Source organism: Dasypus novemcinctus, chromosome 14 (assembly GCF_030445035.2).
Source record: "Dasypus novemcinctus isolate mDasNov1 chromosome 14, mDasNov1.1.hap2, whole genome shotgun sequence".
Classification (NCBI taxonomy): Eukaryota; Metazoa; Chordata; class Mammalia; order Cingulata; family Dasypodidae; genus Dasypus; species Dasypus novemcinctus.
The window spans coordinates 63371216-63388794 of NC_080686.1; the positions used below are offsets into that span (position 1 = coordinate 63371216).

At 46.3% G+C, this 17579-nt stretch overlaps 1 protein-coding gene across 4 annotated transcripts in view; it reads right to left on the reverse strand.

Moving 5' to 3' along the window:
- Positions 1-17579, reverse strand: part of ANKRD46 (ankyrin repeat domain 46) — a 76873-nt gene that overhangs the window by 5623 nt on the left and 53671 nt on the right. For 2 of the 4 annotated variants that reach the window (XM_071207945.1, XM_071207943.1), the window contains exon 2: positions 1351-12042. In XM_071207945.1, the coding sequence (XP_071064046.1) occupies positions 8638-9471 (834 nt within the window). In that variant the 5' untranslated portion in view covers positions 9472-12042 and the 3' untranslated portion in view covers positions 1351-8637. Of the gene's footprint in view, position 1; positions 12043-17579 lie in introns of those variants that run through there. The other 2 variants (XM_071207942.1, XM_071207944.1) reach the window with 2 other exon arrangements.

A 17579-nucleotide genomic window follows, 5' to 3' on the forward strand; every position in this document is an offset into this window, starting at 1 on the left:
CAACGAGTGATAACACAAGGGAAAGTGTTACTGGCTCCTGATACAGAATCTGTCCGATAGTATGTACACAATAAATATTTCTGAAATTGTTCCTTGCAGCTAATGCAAGAGGCCCCAGTATGTGGTATATTAGCTACACACAGGTTTGGCTTGTACTGTAAATATATCCTCAGTGACTGGGCCATTAGGTATTTGGCTTATGTTGGTGTGGTAAAGATTTGCAGAGTGTTTGTGGGCAGAATGGCTCCCACCCACAGGTCATGTGGGAATGTAATATGATTCCCATTAGGCAGACAAGGCCAAGGTCCCCTATGCCGCCCGTTTGTCACTTTTGGGTGAGCAAAGGGAAGGAAGAAGGGAAACTAAGTCTCAAACCAGCTCTGACTGCTCTCTGAGTCCACAATATTTGTAATTGTTTTTCTGTACTGCCCCCCTTTTACGAATATCAAAAACCAGAGAGGATTGTGAATATAACTAACACTACTGACTTGTAAATCTGAAAGTGGTTAAAATGGGAAATGTTACATTGTATGTGTGTGTTACCGCAATAATAATTTTAATATAAATAAATTAAACTAGAAAAAGGAAAAAAAGAAAAAAGAACAGAGAGAACGTGATGCGGTCTTTGTGTGGCTTTCATATAGATTTATATTTATATAGATACATTTCCTTAGCACCTGTTATAAACCAAAAACACTCATTCATTTATTCAACTAATTTATTATGCCTGCTGAGGATCAATTGCTGAAGGAGATCAGCAGTGGCCCCTCCCGCAAGGATCTTACAGTATTGGAGTGGGAGGGGGATGTGGAGGGGGGGTAAGCCTGGCTTAACTTGAGTTTCCTGTGTGTCAGACACTGTGCTGGATGTTAAGTGATTTTACCATTGAATCCTCCCAATAGACCTGCAGAAAGACATTCTTATTACCTCCGTTTTACAGATAGGAACATTGAGGCTTGGAAAAGTTAGGCAATTTGTCCAAGATCACAGAGTCAGTACACAGTGGGGTTGGCATTTGAATCAAGCTCTGACTCCAAAGCATGTACATTTATTTGCTACCTTATTTTCTCTCCCATTTGCATGTATTATTAGCCCCCAAATCTACAGAGTAGCCCTTATCCATACAATAACCGATTGGGAAACCAAGGCTCAGAGAGGCAAGCAGCTTGTCTAAGGTTTCTCTGAGCTGGAGTGGGCATCTGAACCCAGGTATTCTGGGGCAGAGTCCGGGGTGCGCTCCTTACACTACAGCATCTTTCTGTGATTCAAGCCTTGGCAAGAGTCCTGGGGGTGGGAAAGGCTCTTCCAAGCCTAGGGTTGGGCCCCATTCTGAGCAATAGTGTAACCTACCTTGTGTGGCTGGAGACTGTTGTGCGAATGTGCTTAGGGCTAGGATCCGAAAGTTTCCTGAAGCTTTCTAGGAAGGTGGAAAGGCAGGGAGCAATGGCCTGAGGGAGCGTGGCTGACTGGGGCATACGGGGAAGCTCTCCACCAAAGATGACTTTGGAGGTAGTTGTGCCGCTCACGTTCCAGTGCTGTACACCGCGATTTTCATCATTTCTGTATGAGAAGAAAGCAGCTGCTGATTCACACACAGCGGGAGGAAATGGCATAGGTTCTGAAACTTCCTGTTTGTCTGGTAACTGCAAAGATATCCGTACTATGTAAATACCCTTGCTCTACCCTCGCTCGGAAAAATGCAGTTCTGTAAACACACACGCCCCCTCTCACTTGCTCTTTACTTGGCCCTGTGAAATGGGTATTCTCTGTACCTTGTATATTGAAAAGTGATTCTGCTAACATGGTAGCCAGGGCACTGGGGGAATATTCTGTAGAAATTTATGATCATTTCAATGACGCTTTTGCCTTTTGTTGGAAGAGCAGGGCAGCTGGTCCCTTCCAGTAAGTCCTTGCTCTGGTTCCTGCCCAGACTAGAGTCTGGGAGTCAGGGATGCCTCTCCAGGGAAGCAGATGTGTGAGGGGATCTCTTGCAGGCCTTTGGCCCCACTCCAAGCCCAAGAACTCGATTTGCTTGTGGCTCAGTTTTCCTTACTGGGCTCCTGAGTGTGCTGCACCCACTTCTAAGAAAAAAATGAGCAGAGATAATCACTGAGCTAATTATTTTCTGTTTGTTCATTGTGACCTTTTTGCAGGCCCTTCTTTCTTTCAAAATAAGTTCAGGTTTGAGTCTAGAGAGCAGTGTCCCCTGGCACAAGACGGAGGCGCAGCCCACCCTGTTGGCTTCTGGCCACCTCTGCAACAGGAAGCTTTTTAAAAAGCTGAATGTAAGCTTCGGTTTTAATAGGTGAAAGTGAAAATGACATTTGACTTCCAGAAAATTCTTAAGTTAAAGGAAAAATAGTGTTCCCTGTAATGAGTTAAAAAGCACTCTTCAAAGGGCTGAAGGCTTTTCTCCTTCTCAGAGTTGCTTGAAGTAGGGGAACTGGATATAAATTGCTGCGAGAGAGAATTTGGTTAGCCAGAATTATAAAAAGAAAATTATATTGAATTATTTAGCCTCTTCCTCTCCCCACCCAACAACCCTCGCCTGCATAGTGGGAGGGCAGCCCTTCCTCCCCTTATGTGGAGAGTGATGGAGCTGACGCTCCAGCAGGGCAGTCTTTACCTGGTGTAGAGCTGGACTTGCGACTTCCAGGTCAGTCCTCGTCACACTACAAAGCGGAGGAGCCCAGCGGGAGGAGCAGACCGGGTAGAAATCTTCGCTCTGCTCTTCCCCAGCTATATGATCTTGAGCATGTTACTTAACCTTGCTAAGCCTCAATTTTCTCACCTGTAGGAGAGGCCTGTCATGGGGTGAAAGGAAATGTAATGTGTATATGACTGGTCTAGGACTTGGGCCAAGGACGCGTCAATAACTGGGAAGCATCACACTGACAACATGCGACTGAGGGGCTCCTTGCGCTTTCTGATGTCGTCTGGGAGGCCATCAGGAGGAGCAGACCTGTAGCAAGTCACATGGGACCTGAAGGATCTTTTCCCTTGAATACTTTAAGGAGCCATAAAGAGTTTTCCTAGAATCTGTCTGGAGGCAGAGGGTTGCCTCAAAGACTGCTCTTGCTTTAGGGATGTCTGTGGGGAAAAGGGCGGGATTAGTGCGCATTGATGAATAGTGAAAACCTTTGTCCAAAAGATTCTGTCCATCCCTTTTCGACAACCAAGAGTGGCCGGGCTTCGATTCCACCTTTTGATCTTGACCGGCTGTCTCAGAGATGGGAGGTCTCCAGTTCTTCACATTTGAGAAACCCATAGAAAAAAATGGACACAAATGCCTAACGCATAACCTACGTGAGGCAAAGACAGACATTCTGCCCATTGACTCACTGAGCATTTATTGTGTGCCTACTGAATGCCTGGCCCCCCATCAGGTGCTGTGGAGACTCATCATACTAGAGTAATAGCTGACGTTTGTGGACTCCTTCCTGGTGCTGGGCAATGGGCTGGGTGCTTTGCAAACATAGTTGCATTTAGTCCTCCCAGGAGCCTCTCAGGCAGGCACTAGTATCCTTATGTATTAAAGCCAAGTTCTTTGCTCAAGAACACAGTGGCAGGCAGGCCTGAATGCACCTCTGTCCCCAGCGAAGCCCGTGTTCCTAATCTCTACTCCATAGGAACATAACACAACTCCCCCGACTTGAGGAGTCTAGAAAGACCAGGAAGTGAAACACATGACCCCAAATGCTGAAATAAGGATACAGACACAAAAGGAGGAGGCGCCAGAGGAGGTGGGATGGGGCTAGGAGCAGACCTGGGGAAGGGGAAAGCAGGGGCAAGAAGGAAAACAGAAGTGGGAATGTGGCAAATCTTGAGAAGGTTGAACTTGGTTTTGTGGCACATAGGGTTTGACACGAGGGTCTCTTTTGGTCCCTTGAAGGTTGGGGACAGAGTCCTTGGTGAAGGTCACTGGGCTGGGCCCTTGGAGTATCTGTCATCTGCTAAGTTTCAGGGTTCTTGGGAGGGCTTGATGCTCTGGCAAGTTCTCCCTGCCCCTTCTGACCCTGTCCAGCTGCCCTGGTGGATGTTGGATGTTAGGGACTCTGGTAACCCAGGTGGAGCTGATGGTTATCGGCTGCACTCCGTGATGGTGTGCTTGGACAGCTTGCAAGCTGGTCAGTGCATGGTGCCCTTGCTGCCCTGGTTGCTAGTTCCTGGCACCCCACTGGGGATGCTGGCATAGGCAGCAGATCTTTTTACTTAGTTGAGCTGGGGTAGGTTGGGTAGGAACGAGGCACTGCAGACATCTGCTCCCCTCCCATCCCCCATGGGCTAGAGGTGAGGCCCAGAAGAGAAAAGACACAGTGGAGCCCGGAGGTGGGGATGGGCATATTTCTCCCCACTACGTGGAACTCAGCACTTTTTGGGCTCCCTGCACATGGGCTGCTGCAGGAGTGTCTCAAGGCTCCACCTCGTGCATCCATGCCCGTGGCCAGATGGGTGCTGCTTCAGTGGCAGTAACTGAGACTCCACTCGACGAGCAGCGTTGAGGGCTGCAGATGTTGCCAAGTGGGGGCAGAGCAGGAGAGGGAAAGCTCATCCCAAGGAGCAGCCTTGACTTGCCCCCACACCTGCCCTTCGTCCGACCTGCCCCATCTCGAGAGGCTGAGGCCGGAGTTCTAGGGGTGAGTCTCCCCTCCCACACTGCTTCCACTCCTGCCGAGTCCACCGCCAAATTGTCTCTCAAACTTGCCCATTGTCCAGCCATGTCCAGCTGTTCTATCCACGCAATCATTTTCTCCACCTCCACCCTGCAAAGCCTCCTAACCTGTCCCTCTCCTCCCACTTCATACTTGGCTCTTTCCAGCCATTCTTCCCATAATGCTATAAATATTGTTATAAACATTCTAATCATATGTTCTATTTTAAACCATAAACCAGATCAACTATTCACTTGTGTCATCAGCATACCATTGAACCAAGGGGGAAAGGGCAAGCTTTGTGCCGTGGTCCCTGAGGCCTTCCCCGACTGCTGTACTCATTTGCTTACTCATTCATTCATTCACTCATCCACTCATTCAATGCACATTATTTGATGACCCACTGTGTCCCAGGCCTTGTTTTAGAACACTGGGGCAAACAACAGTGACAAAACAGACAAAAATCTCAGATCTCGTGGAGCTAAATTTTAGTGGAGGGGAGGAGAGGCAGTCAATAAACCAATCTATGATTTGTTGGCAAAACTATGAAAAAAAAATTGAGCAAGGAAAGGGAATAGGAAGTGCAGGTTTGGGAATGGGGTGTCACTGAGAAGGTGACATTTGAACAAAAACCTAAAGAAAGCGAGGAAGTAAGTCATGGTGATATCTGGAGAAAATTGTGCCTGCCAGAAAGAACAGCAATTGTGGAAACATACCCAGATACTTGGTGTATTTTTAGGGTACACCCAATCTCCTGTCATTCATTATCAGATTCTTTCATCATAGAACTTATTTATTAATAATCAGTGTCTTCCCCCAATAGGCTGGCGGCTCCCTACAACGAGCCACTCTCATTCATAACCATATACTCTGTGTCTAGCACAGCGCCTCTGCAGAATCTCAATCAAAATATGCTAAGTGAGTCAACACACCTAGCCACTGCACACCACTGTGAGGACACATGAGGATTCCCTGGAGGACTTCTGGAAAATGACTGGGGACCCTGACGGCGGTGAAGTTTTACTTGAGCTTGTGGTTGGTTATATGTGTGTGGTAGGAGGGGGGCCAAGTCAATGTAAATTGGGCATAAATATGACCCTACTGTAGACAGGCTGTGACATTTGGGGTCCCTAGCTGTTGTGCTGGTTTCTTGAATAAAAGGAAAGTCATGCTTTCTTCTTACTAACTCTGACCACCTTGTTTCAAGTAGTTCTCTTTCCACTCATCACCTTCTCTGAAGATGGGAAAGAACCTTCTAATAGAGCAAACCAGCTTTCCTCAGAGACAGCTTTCTTGTTCCAACAGCTCTCCCACCTGTGGCCAAGAAGGCATTTCTAACTTGTATTTTTATGTCACTCTTGCCCTCCCAGCCAGTGACATGGAAAACTTGAGAAGCAAATTCTACATTACAAGATTTCTCACAGACACTGGAGATAGGTTGGTTTCTTTTTCTTTTTTACTGTGAAGGCACTAGCCAACTGTGATCACAAGAATGTTAAATACTGAGAAAGAGAAGATAAAAATCACCATCCTCTAGGGTCTGGAATTTCCTTCATTCCGTGACTCTGGCCTTCCTGCCTGACAAACTATCAATTGCCTACCTCAAACCTAATTTCCCCTTCTGAGCCTTACCAAAAGTACCTGATTTGGAGAGGCAGTGACATACACAGCTAAAAGACTGTATTTCTCAATTCTCTGTGATTAGGAATGAGCAAGGAGATATAAAGGCAAATTGTTGGGTGGGTCTTCCTAAAAACTTCCTAAAGGGAGCTGGCAATGTACTCTTCAACTTACCCCTTCCCATTTTTCTCTTTCCTGTCTTGGAACACTAAGGTAATGCCTAGAGCACTAGCAGCCATATTGGACCATGAGGCAACTTTTAAAAAAGAAGCCACAAATTAAAGCACTGACTCTCCAACTTTAACGTTAAGAAAAAATAGAGCAGTCTCTGACATCCATGAATTGGCCTGACACTTTCAGCTAGGTCTTTGCCTTGCTAGGAGCTGGCCTGGCTGTTTTTCTGTTGGATATAAACAATCTTACAGAACATAACATCATACAAGTTCACTCTGTGACTGTGATGAAGTGAGCCAAAACAAACCACTTCATAATTTTGTCCAAGCACAGACCAACTCAACCACAAAATACCAAACAGCCTCCTCTTCTCTAGCTAATACAGAGTAACTGATGCTTCTTTGTCAGTGACAACTTTAGCTTCCATCTGGTCTGCCCTCATTATATGTAAGATGCCCTCATAAAATTGTTCTTGCTTCCTGACAGCACTGAATCCAGAGCAAACCCCTGTTTCCTGAGGTCCTCCCAGATTCACCTGACCAAAGCCCAATTCTAAATCCTTTCAAATACCCTTTTACTGAGTCAGCCCATAGGTCCCCATGGTGTGCAGTCTCCTTCATGGCAAAGAATAATGAGCCTAAATTGACGAGTATAGGTATGTTCCTGCTGGTCTTTGGTTGCAGGGCACTGGCATGTGCATGCAAAGAGACTGCTTGAGGGTTTGTTAAAGTAGATATGGTGATTCATAGGTTAGGTGTAGGGCCCATTCTGCGTTTCTAACAAGCACCCAGCACAGCAATGCTGCTGGTCTCCGGGCCTCACTCTTGAGTAGTAAGGCAGTAAAGGATGGTGCATTGGAATGTAAGAGGGCTTTGGTTGGGCCATGGGGCCACTACATGAACCCTGGACTGTTTTTCAGAGAAACTAAGCTCGTATTTCATTTAAGTGCTGCTGTTTGGGTTCTCTATTACTGGCAACTCAAACCAATGCTAAAGGAAACCCTGACCTTGTCATCACACTGATGTGTGGTTCCAGCCACAGGAGCTGCTGATGGAACCTCAGGTGATCAGGTACGTGCATGGCCTAAACTGGGTTTGGGGAATTACTGGCCAAATGTGGTACCTATAGGGTGAAATCGCGAGTAATCAGAGAAACCAAATCACTCCTCCTAGTGGACTGGTTGAAAATCCTCAAATGGTCCTGTGCCGCTGTTTCCTTTTTGGATTTGAGGATCAGAGATCTAGGGATTCCAAACCACCCCTTCAGACAAGGTTGTTGGAGACTGGCCCCATGTCCCCTCTAACGCCATGTCTCATCATGCCAAATGAAAAGCACCGTGACGCATTGCGCCTCCTTGCTGTTCCTTTTGCCAAGGATGCCCTTCCCAGTTCTCCTCACCAGGCTCACTTCTATGCAGCTCTGTGCCACGGCTTCCAGGGTGCCTCCTCCTGCCTCTCAGTGCCAGCTAAGTGCCTCTGCTCCATGCTTGCCTTGCCTCTACCCTACCCTGCCCTAGCTCTTCCCCAAGTTGTATGGTATTTGCTTTTATTGTTCATCTTCCCATTTGTCATCAGCTCCTAGAGGGCATCAGCCATATTTTATTCATCACTGGACCCCCCAACACAGTCCCCAACACGCAATATACAGGAAACTCAGCCTGCTACTTTGATTTCTAACCATTTGAAGGAAGGTCATGAAAGAATAGTGAAGGGAACACTTCTCTAGTGTTTTTGCTGTTTAGGTTACGGGAGCTGGGCATCTTCTGGGACTTGAGGTATGAGGCTGGTCCCAGGAAAAACATAGGCTTCTAAAAACCACAGGTACATGAAAACTGTGTTTACTAAATGGCAATTAATATGAAAGTTAGGACTTGCCTATATCGAGACTTCTCAGACTTGAATATGCAAAAGCATTTGGACTCCCAGGTGATTGCAACACACCACTGAAGCCTTCGTATTCCCTGGGGATCTGGTTAGAAATGAAAACCCTGGGAACCCACCCCTACCTACTGGATCAGAATCTCCAAGGATGGGACTCAGGCATCAGTATAAAAATTCCAGGTGATAAAAGCCAAGTTTCCAGAAACAATTTTTTAAAAGGTTCATTACAGTGACAGCTACCACCTAACAAATGCATTTGTTAACTTGCCATTGTTCTAGGCGATTGTCTTAGATTGCTCCAATCTCACAATTTACATCCACCAAGGGAAGTCCTTGAAAATGGAGATTGAAAAACCACAGAAAGTGAGAAATGCTAATGATAGTACCAGAATCATGATGGTGGTGGTTGTGGTGATGGCAATGATGATAGTGGTGATGGTAATGATGGTGGTGGTGGTGATGATGGTGGTGGTGGTGGTGGTAATGATGGTGATGATGGTGGTGATGGTGGTGGTCGTGTTGATAGTGATGATGATGATGGTGGTAGTAGTGGTGATGATGGTGATGATGATAATGATGGTAGTGGTGATGGTGATGATGGTGGTGATGATGGTGATGATGGTAATGATGGTGGTGGTGATGGTGATGATGGTAATGATGGTGGTGATGATGGCAATGATGATGGTGATGGTGGTGGTGGTGATGATGGTGATGATGGTGGTGATGATGGCAATAATGATGGTGGTGATGATGGTAATGATGGTGGTGGTCGTGTTGATAGTGATGATGATGATGGTGGTGGTAGTGGTGATGATGGTAATAATGATGGTGGTAATGATGGTGATGATGGTAATGATGGTAGTGGTGATGGTGATGATGGTGGTGGTGGTGATGGCAGTGGTGATGGTGGTGGTGGTGGTGATGGTGATGATGGTAATGGTGGTGATGATGATGATGGTGGCGGTGATGGTGATGATGGTGATGATGGTGGTGGTGATGACGGTAATGATTTGGTGGCGATGGTGATGATGATGGTGGTGGTGATGATGGTAATGATTTGGTGGCAATGGTGATGATGGTGGTGGTGATGGTGATGATGGTGGTATTGATGGTGATGAAGATGATGGTGATGATAATAGCAACATATATTTTTGTGTGCACTAGGGTTATAACTATAAGAAAATGTTCATAGTAGCTGGATTGTAACCCCCCTTTTCTAATTTAAATATAAATAAAAACTATATTCCTGTTTTATACTTTAGGAGACAAAAGGAGACATGGGTTGGGGTGGTTCAGTAGCTTCTGGCACCTCATGAAATGAGAGCTTTATGCTGATGTAAATGGTAGGGTGGGGAGCAGCTAGCTAAGGTGACACCACCATCAGGGTGCATCATTACAACAATTTCAACACAAAAGACAAAAACCATACTCAAACTGACATAAGCCAAAATAAACTAGGAAGAAAGGAAGGAAGGAAGAAGGAATTTGGTGTCTGTGGCTGAAAAGGCCAGCTGGGTCCTGGAGCTCTGATGCTGCTTTCAGGACTCTGAAAACATATCTTAGCTTTCCAGTCCTGTATCAGCTTCATTCTCAGGCAAGCTGTGTCTAGCAGGTCCTGCTAGGGCTGACTCTGACTGGTCCAGCTTGCATGATGTGTCCGTCCATCCCTGAGGCAAGAGAGACTTACTGTTCTGATAGGCCAGGCTTGGGCTATGGGTCCCCTCCCCTTCTGGAAGCACACAGAGATCGGAAGAAGAGCGGCTTTCCCGAGCCAAGTGTTGTTGTCGGAAGAAGGGGATGCTGGGCAGAAAATCACAATATCTGCTCCCACTCAGTCGGGTTATTGATGTTTGGCAGACTAGTCCCAAGGTCTGCCGGTTGTTTTTCAGAATTGGGCTGAGAGTTTTGGTTACAACTTAGGGTGACTGCAGTCTTCCAAAGAGAAAAACTGCCAATGGCAGGCTTGGGGGTGGGGGGGATTCTTACTCACCAGGGGTAACACTGTATGTATTGTTCTCCAGAGGAAGTGGGAGTTTCCATAGGGTAAGTTCCTTTCCCTGTACTATGATTTGCTATCTGAATGGGAAACCCGTGGGCAGCTGGTTGAGAAGAGAGAGGTTATTCTCTGAATGAGCAGTAATTTACCACCTTCCTTTCAATGGTGTCATGGGCAGGGTGTGGATTGATTCATTTACTGATGTATACATCAGTGCAGACACTATACTGCTAGCGTCTGCAAAATACATGCCTGGAGATCATTTCTGCCACCCAGGATGTCACTTTTGTCACAACCTTTCTCTACCACCCCCAAGCCCTGCAGGGGCCAGACTTGCGGGCTGGGAGTTCCCCAGCTGTGACCAGCTGAGAGGTCTCTGCAGTGGTAGGGATTGGGGAGTTAGGGGGAAGAAGTAGGGTGGTGAGTGAGTTTGCAGGGGCAAAGTCCCTTCCAGGACCTGTCCCAGACAGCCCTCTCCTGGGCTGTCCCCTAAGTTTTTAACTTGAGCGCATGGTCATTAATCTCATTCTCCTGCCCTGGGGTGCTCAGACTTGTCTCTTTCCTGAGCTAGTGGCCAGGGCTCAGTGTCAGCTGCTGTCCTGGGAGTTGCGTTTTCCCAACGAGAGTTCAGAAGAAACACAGGGCCTAGTGTTCTGGATTCTGAGCTGGGGCCAAGGACCTCATCTGCTGCTGCCTTCTCCTTGATCTCTTCCCCGAAGGGCCATCGGCCCCCACAGACCCCTCCAGAGAGCTCCAGCTGCCCCAGCTCTTCCTGACAAATATCTGGCTCTTTCCTACCCAAGGGAAAATATAGGCTCTTCCTCAGCCCTGGAACTCCTCCATCCTGTCCAGAGATCTACCCCTTCTGCTCCCATGGCTGAGGAGCTGAGAAGGCATGAAGGCCGAGGGCTGGTGAGAGTGGCAGCCCCTTCCACCAAGTACCAGGGGGCTTTGTCTACTGACAGCCCTGATGCCTGGCTCCACGGAGTTCTCAGCCAGGGCGGGGCCATCTATAAAACCTCTGTCTTTGTCTCAACAGGTCCTTTGATCTCCAACAAAGCCCGAGAAAATGGCATCATGGGTAAAAGTGAATTTTTAAGACGTGAGAAAAGGCCTGGTGGAAAATCTAACAGTGAAAAAAATTTCACACTTGCAGAAGCCAAAGATATTCTCACAATATTTTGCTCCCTACTGGATCGTTTCCATCAACATACAAATATGCAGCTAATTCTCCTATCTTAAACAAAGAAAAGTTTTCCCTATAAATAAATGATTGAATAAATTAATAAATGAAGGAGAAGAAGAATTCCAAATAATCTATGTAGATGCTTCCTGCTCCAGGAGTGAAGCTTAACTCCCTCCCCTGGAGGCTGGGCTAGATTTACTTCCAAAGGGTAGCATAAGGAAAGGGAAACAGCCAGTTATAGGGAAGAAGGCTGCAGATGCCATCTTAACCAATGGCGAAGGTTAATACCACCAGTGAGAAGGCAGCAGCCCCCTGATATGATGTAATGAGCCCTTCACTCTGCTGTTCTTCCTCCAAATGCCCAGTCTAATTATAAGAAAACACTAGAAAAACCAAGTGAAGGGGCATTCTACAAAATACCTACCCACTACTCTTCAAAACTGTCAAAAACAAGGAAAGACTGAGAAATGGTCACAGATCAGAGAAGTCTCAGGAGACATGATGATTAACGCATTGTGTATCCTGGATTGTATCCTAGAACAGAAAAAGGATATTAGCGAGAAAATTGGTAAAATCTGATTAGAATTTGTAGTTTGGCTAATCATGTACCAATGTTAATTTTTTAGTTTTGACAAGTATCTATTTTATATCTATAGCATGGTAATGTTAGGGGAAGCTGGTAGGAACTCTCTGTACTGTGTTTATAACCTTTTATGAGTCTAAAATTATTCCAAAATAAAAAGATCTATTAAAAATTTTCCTCTAAATTTAAAAGTGTTGGTAAATATGTGGAGTAACTCCAAACACTCATACAATGCTGGTGAGAATGTAAAATTGTACAGTAATTTTCACAAGGAGTTTGGCAGTTTCTTATAAAATTAAACATACATTACTGTAGAACCCAACAATTCAAGTCCTAGATACTCCACTCCAAGAGAAATGGAATTCATGTCCACACACAGACTTTTATGTGACTATTTTTTAAAGATTTATTAAGTCTTAACCAGTACTGCCTACTTGACATTTCTATTTGGATGTTCAATAGATACCTTAAACTTAGCTTGTCCCAAACTGAACTCCTGCTCTTCCCTTATAAACCTGCTCCACCTGCAGCCTCTCCAGTTGCAGTAGATGACCCTGACATCTTCCCACTGGCTCAAACCCAAAACCCAGGAGCCATCCTTGATGACTTCCTTTTTCTTTTATCTCATTGGCCCTGCTTTCAAACTACATCCACGATCCATCTGTCCATTTCCATCTACTATCCAGGTCCAATCAGTCCACCATCACCTTTCGCCTGGACTGCTGAAAGAATCACCAAAGTGGGCCCTTGTTTCTACTCTTGCCCTCCTGTACTCTAGTCTCAACACAGCAACTAGAGTGGTTCTGTTAATTTAAGTCAGATTATGTAATTTAAAATTCTATAGCAATCTTCATTTCTCTGAGGATAAGAGACAATGTCCTGCATTGACCCTACAATGACCTATAAGGCCCTACATGTTCTAGCCCCTTACCATCTTACCTTACCTCCTTTTCCTCTCTGGACACACTGGTCCTTTTGCTGTTTCTTGAACTTGTCAGGCACATTGTGCCCAGCTGAGGGCCTTTGCTCTAGCTACAATGTCTGGAATGCGCTTCTGGCCAAATTCCCCACGTCCTTCAAATCTTTGCACACACTTGCTCAAATCTCACCTTCTCAATGAGCCTTACTCTGATCACTGCAACTTAATACTGCCCTGCCTGTAGCACTTCTATAACCTTATCCTGCTCTGTATTTTTCTTAGTTTCTACAGGCTCTTACCATCTTCTAATATACTATTCAATCTGCTTATTTATTGTGTTTATTTATTTATTTCTGTGGTACTGGTACCAGGGATTGAAGCCAGGACCTCCTAAGTGGGAAGCCAGAACTAAACCACTGAGCCACATGAGCTCCCCTGAGTTGGCCCTTTTTGTTTGTTTGCTTGTTGTTTGTTTGTTTTTAGGAGGCACTGGGAACTGAACCTGGGACCTCCCATGCCGGAAGCAGGCACCCAACTGCTTGGGCCGCATCTGCTCCCCTGTTATGTTTACTTTTTATTGTCTGTCTACCCAAGGGTAGGAATCTTTGACTCTTTTTTTCACTGCTGCACTCAAAGTTCTAGAGCAGTGCCCGGTACATACTAGCTGCCCAAAAAGTATTGTTGATAATTGAATGAATTAATGAGGTTTCACCACAGACAGCAAAACCTCCCACCTCTGGTTTGTTAGCCTATGTCTGAGCAGGCTGAACCCTGAGACTACAGAAAAAAAGAGGATCTGGAGGGACTCCACACAGCACTTGAAATGTGGCCAGGCCAAATTGAGGTGTGTATAAAGGTAAAATTTACACTGGATTTTAAAGATAATGCAAAAAAAAAAGTGTAAAATATCTAATTTTTACTACTGACTACATGTTAAAATGATAGTTTGGATGTACTGGCTTAAACAAAATATGCTATTAAAATTTTCACCTGTTTCTTGTTGCTTTTTAAAAAACGTGAGTACTAGAAAATTTTTAATTACTTATATGGCTTGCATTATATTCCTATTGGACTGCGCTGGTCTATAAGGAAAAACTACTCACATCTAGACATCAAATCCCATGAGCATGACAACTCAGGTCTCCTAAATGCAAACTGATGGCTCCTTTATTTCAAGGAGTAATGGGATATAGTTGCATTCCTTTAAGACAAAAGTCCTTTCAGGACCAGACTAAATTGGTTAATGCGGGTTTTTATTAAAGCCTTGGCAATGATTTTATTATTGTATCTTGTGATACAATGCCTAAGGGGCTGAAAGCCCTCATAAAGGACATATGCGGCCCCCTCCTTTCATTCCTTAGGCATTTACTGAATTCCCACCATATGCCAGGAACTTGGTTAGGAGTGTGGGATTCAGAAGCAGGCAAGGGCCAGCTCCCGCCCTCCCAGCTACCCCTCCTAATACTGTGCTTGGCTGGCCAGGCAGGCTTACACAGGCTGCTTGGGAGCCCAGGGGCAGTGCCTGCCGCTGCCCGGGGGAAGCATCAGGCCAGGCATGGAAGAGGGGCAAGTGGTGCCCAGCGCAGTGCTTAGGTGGGCACTAGTGAACTAGAGTATTCCAGAGGGAAGACCTGCAAATACAAAGAGGCTGGGCCGAGTCTGGCCTTCTTGGGGAGAAACGACATCCTTGTAGACCAAGGGGAAGGAGCCCGTTGACTCCAGGGGCTGATTTTGGGATAGAACTAAGAGGCGGTGGGATAGTGGCAGGAAAGACCAGTTCTGAGTGAGTGTAGGGAATACTGGGGGGGCCAGGTCAAGGGGAGAGGGCAGGCAGAGGAGACCTGGTGTCCGGAGACACAAAGATGAAAGGAGTGGTGGGGCTAGGGTGACTGTCTCCTATCTCACAAAATGCTGTAATCTTGCTATGTGGTTTCATACTATTAAAAATTGGGGAAATGAAACCTCTCTTAAGGAATGGCCCCTGGATCTAAGCTCTCTGCTCCTGGTCTTTCCCAGCAGGGGTTATTTCCATCTCAGGGCCGAAGATCTGGACTGAAAATTATACTCTAAGATTTCTTGTGAAAAGCATAATAGAAATTTACCCTCTTGTGTTCTCCCCTCTGCTCACTGTGCTTACCATAGCAAAAAAAGAAAAGAATAAGAAAAACAGAAGGAATTTACAAGATATTGAAGACTATAAAATGAGCAAGAAATGAAAAGAATAAAACAAACTATTATTTTTAATTTGCTTCAACAGCAACTCAGAAATGCAGGTCAACCATTTATGGGAGGGAAGTGGGGCACAATTGTCCAGGGCTGGGTAGGAGGCAATTTAGGATGACATCAAGGAAAACAAGTCCCAGCCAAGTCACAGGCTATGGAGACGTCTCCTCAGGGAAAAGAGGGGACTGATCAGGTTCTTGTCAGAACCATTCAGGCATCCATCTGCTCCAGGGAGCAGAGCTGCTCGTGGGAGAAGAGGTTCAGGCCTCTCAGGCTGAAGGTCTCTTCTTGCATCACAAAGTCATTATCTGCCTGTGAATTTGCTTTCCTCAGCTGCAAACAAGTATTTATGGCTTCTTGGAATTTTCCGAATGAAGTAACTTTCCCCAGACCACTTTCTTCACCAGTGAAATCTGATCCCCACAGTACATGGAGACAAACAACACAGCATGACATCACTGGTCCAGGGAGTTGCCACTTCATACTCTCAGCCTTTTCTTCAAGATCAGATGGATGTGATTTGCCTTGTGGAGGTCTCATCCTGCCGGGGCAGAGGAGGGGATGGTTCTTCGAGTTCCATCTTGAGCAGCTGGAAGGTGGGGAGGGCAGCAGATGTGCCCGCGAGGCAGGACGGGATGGGAGGGGAGTCACAACGGTGGGTCTCACTGCTTCTTCTGTAATGGCAGGGCTTCAGAGATTTCGCTCCCTGCTACAAGCCGTGGTGGTTACAGCCCCACCATGGAGGCAGGTTAGTAGAGGGAAGATGAGGGAAGACGTCCTGTCCCGGCAGAGAACATGGACGGCAGACAACCTGGCTGTGAGACCCTGCCCGGAAACCTCCTGAGGGATCCTGTGAGACCCGGCCACGAGATCCCATTTGGAACTCTTTCCAGGGTCAGAGAGAAGTCCCAGATAACCCCCAAACAGGCCTCCTCACTGGGCCGCTGAGAGCTGACAGGCGGGGATCGTAAGGCAACCAATCAGAACGGGAACAGCTGGGCCCCCTCCCCCCAGCATTATGGAGGGTGAGGGGTAAAGGTTTTAAAAAGACCTAACCTGGGGCCCCAGGCATGGGACTCACCCTGCAGCATGCCTGCAATCTGTGTCTCAGATTGTGTACTCTTTTTTGTTTCTTAATAAATTCTACTTCCTTGCCTACCCTGGGGCATGGCCTTAAATTCTTTTATGGGGCATAGCCAAAAACATAGAGGCCCAGAACCCAGAGCGTTCCCCTAACATATTTGGCGAGCCAAGCCAGGAGACAAAGAGGCAAGCAATGTTCCTCGACCCCCACTGAAGACTGGTGTTTTATTAAAGCCTGAGTCTTTTATTTCACTAGCAAGGCCCCTACACTTGCACCTTGGGCAGTGCCCAGAGGTCTATTCCTTATTCAGCCCCTGGGAGGCCTTGAAGTTCCTCTTAATCCATTAACTCTGGGGCCCCTGAGGCTGTTTGCCTATAAGTCGCTGTAGCAGTTTGGCATTATTCACGATTAAAAAAAGTTATTGGATTGTTTGTAAACTGGTCTGTCTGAAGTTTCACTTTTACTTATTTATGATTAGGGCTTTAATTGGACCACATCGTTAGGACATTGAGTCCCCACCCACTAAGGGGTGGGGATTCACATAAAAGACATGGCAAAAGAGAAGAGTTGGAAGTTTTGAGCTGGAGCCTGGAAAGTGAACATACAGGAGAATACAGACGGTTGCTTAGACATGGCAGAAGCCCCAGGGAGAGAGACAGAGTTGTTTGCCTGACAGTCTAGGGCTGGCCTTGTGGAGAGAGCACAGCAGTTGAACCTGGAGAGAAACAGAGTCCCAGGAAGAGAGGAACCCCGGAAGACTGAACTCTTGGCAGACATCGGCAGCCATCTTGCCCCAACACGTGGCAATAGACATTGGTGAGGGAAGTGACACATGCTTTGTGGCCTGGTTAACTGTAAGCTTCTACTCAAATAATTACCCTTATAAAAGCCAGCAGGCTTCTGGTATTTTGCATTAGCACCCCTTTGGCTGACTACTACAACTGCACATCAGTTTCTGCTTCTTAACATGCCTCTTAATGTCTGGTTTAACTGCAAACTCGGTCCCATAAAATGAACCCTCTCCTATGTCAACCTTTCTAAGACCTCTTCAAGAGTAGGCCAAAAGAAAGGTCTCAGGCCAGCCTGTTTTCTAGGAGGAATGATGTGGCTTGGTAGCTTTGGTCCAGAACCCAGGTCTGGACTTCTCCCAAGACCTAGTTTGCCGTGGGAATGTCTATGGCACCGCTGAGTCCTCAGGATGCTGAGTACCACCAGAGCAGCAGCTCCAAACATCTCCCAAGGCCTAAGCAACTTCGGCATGT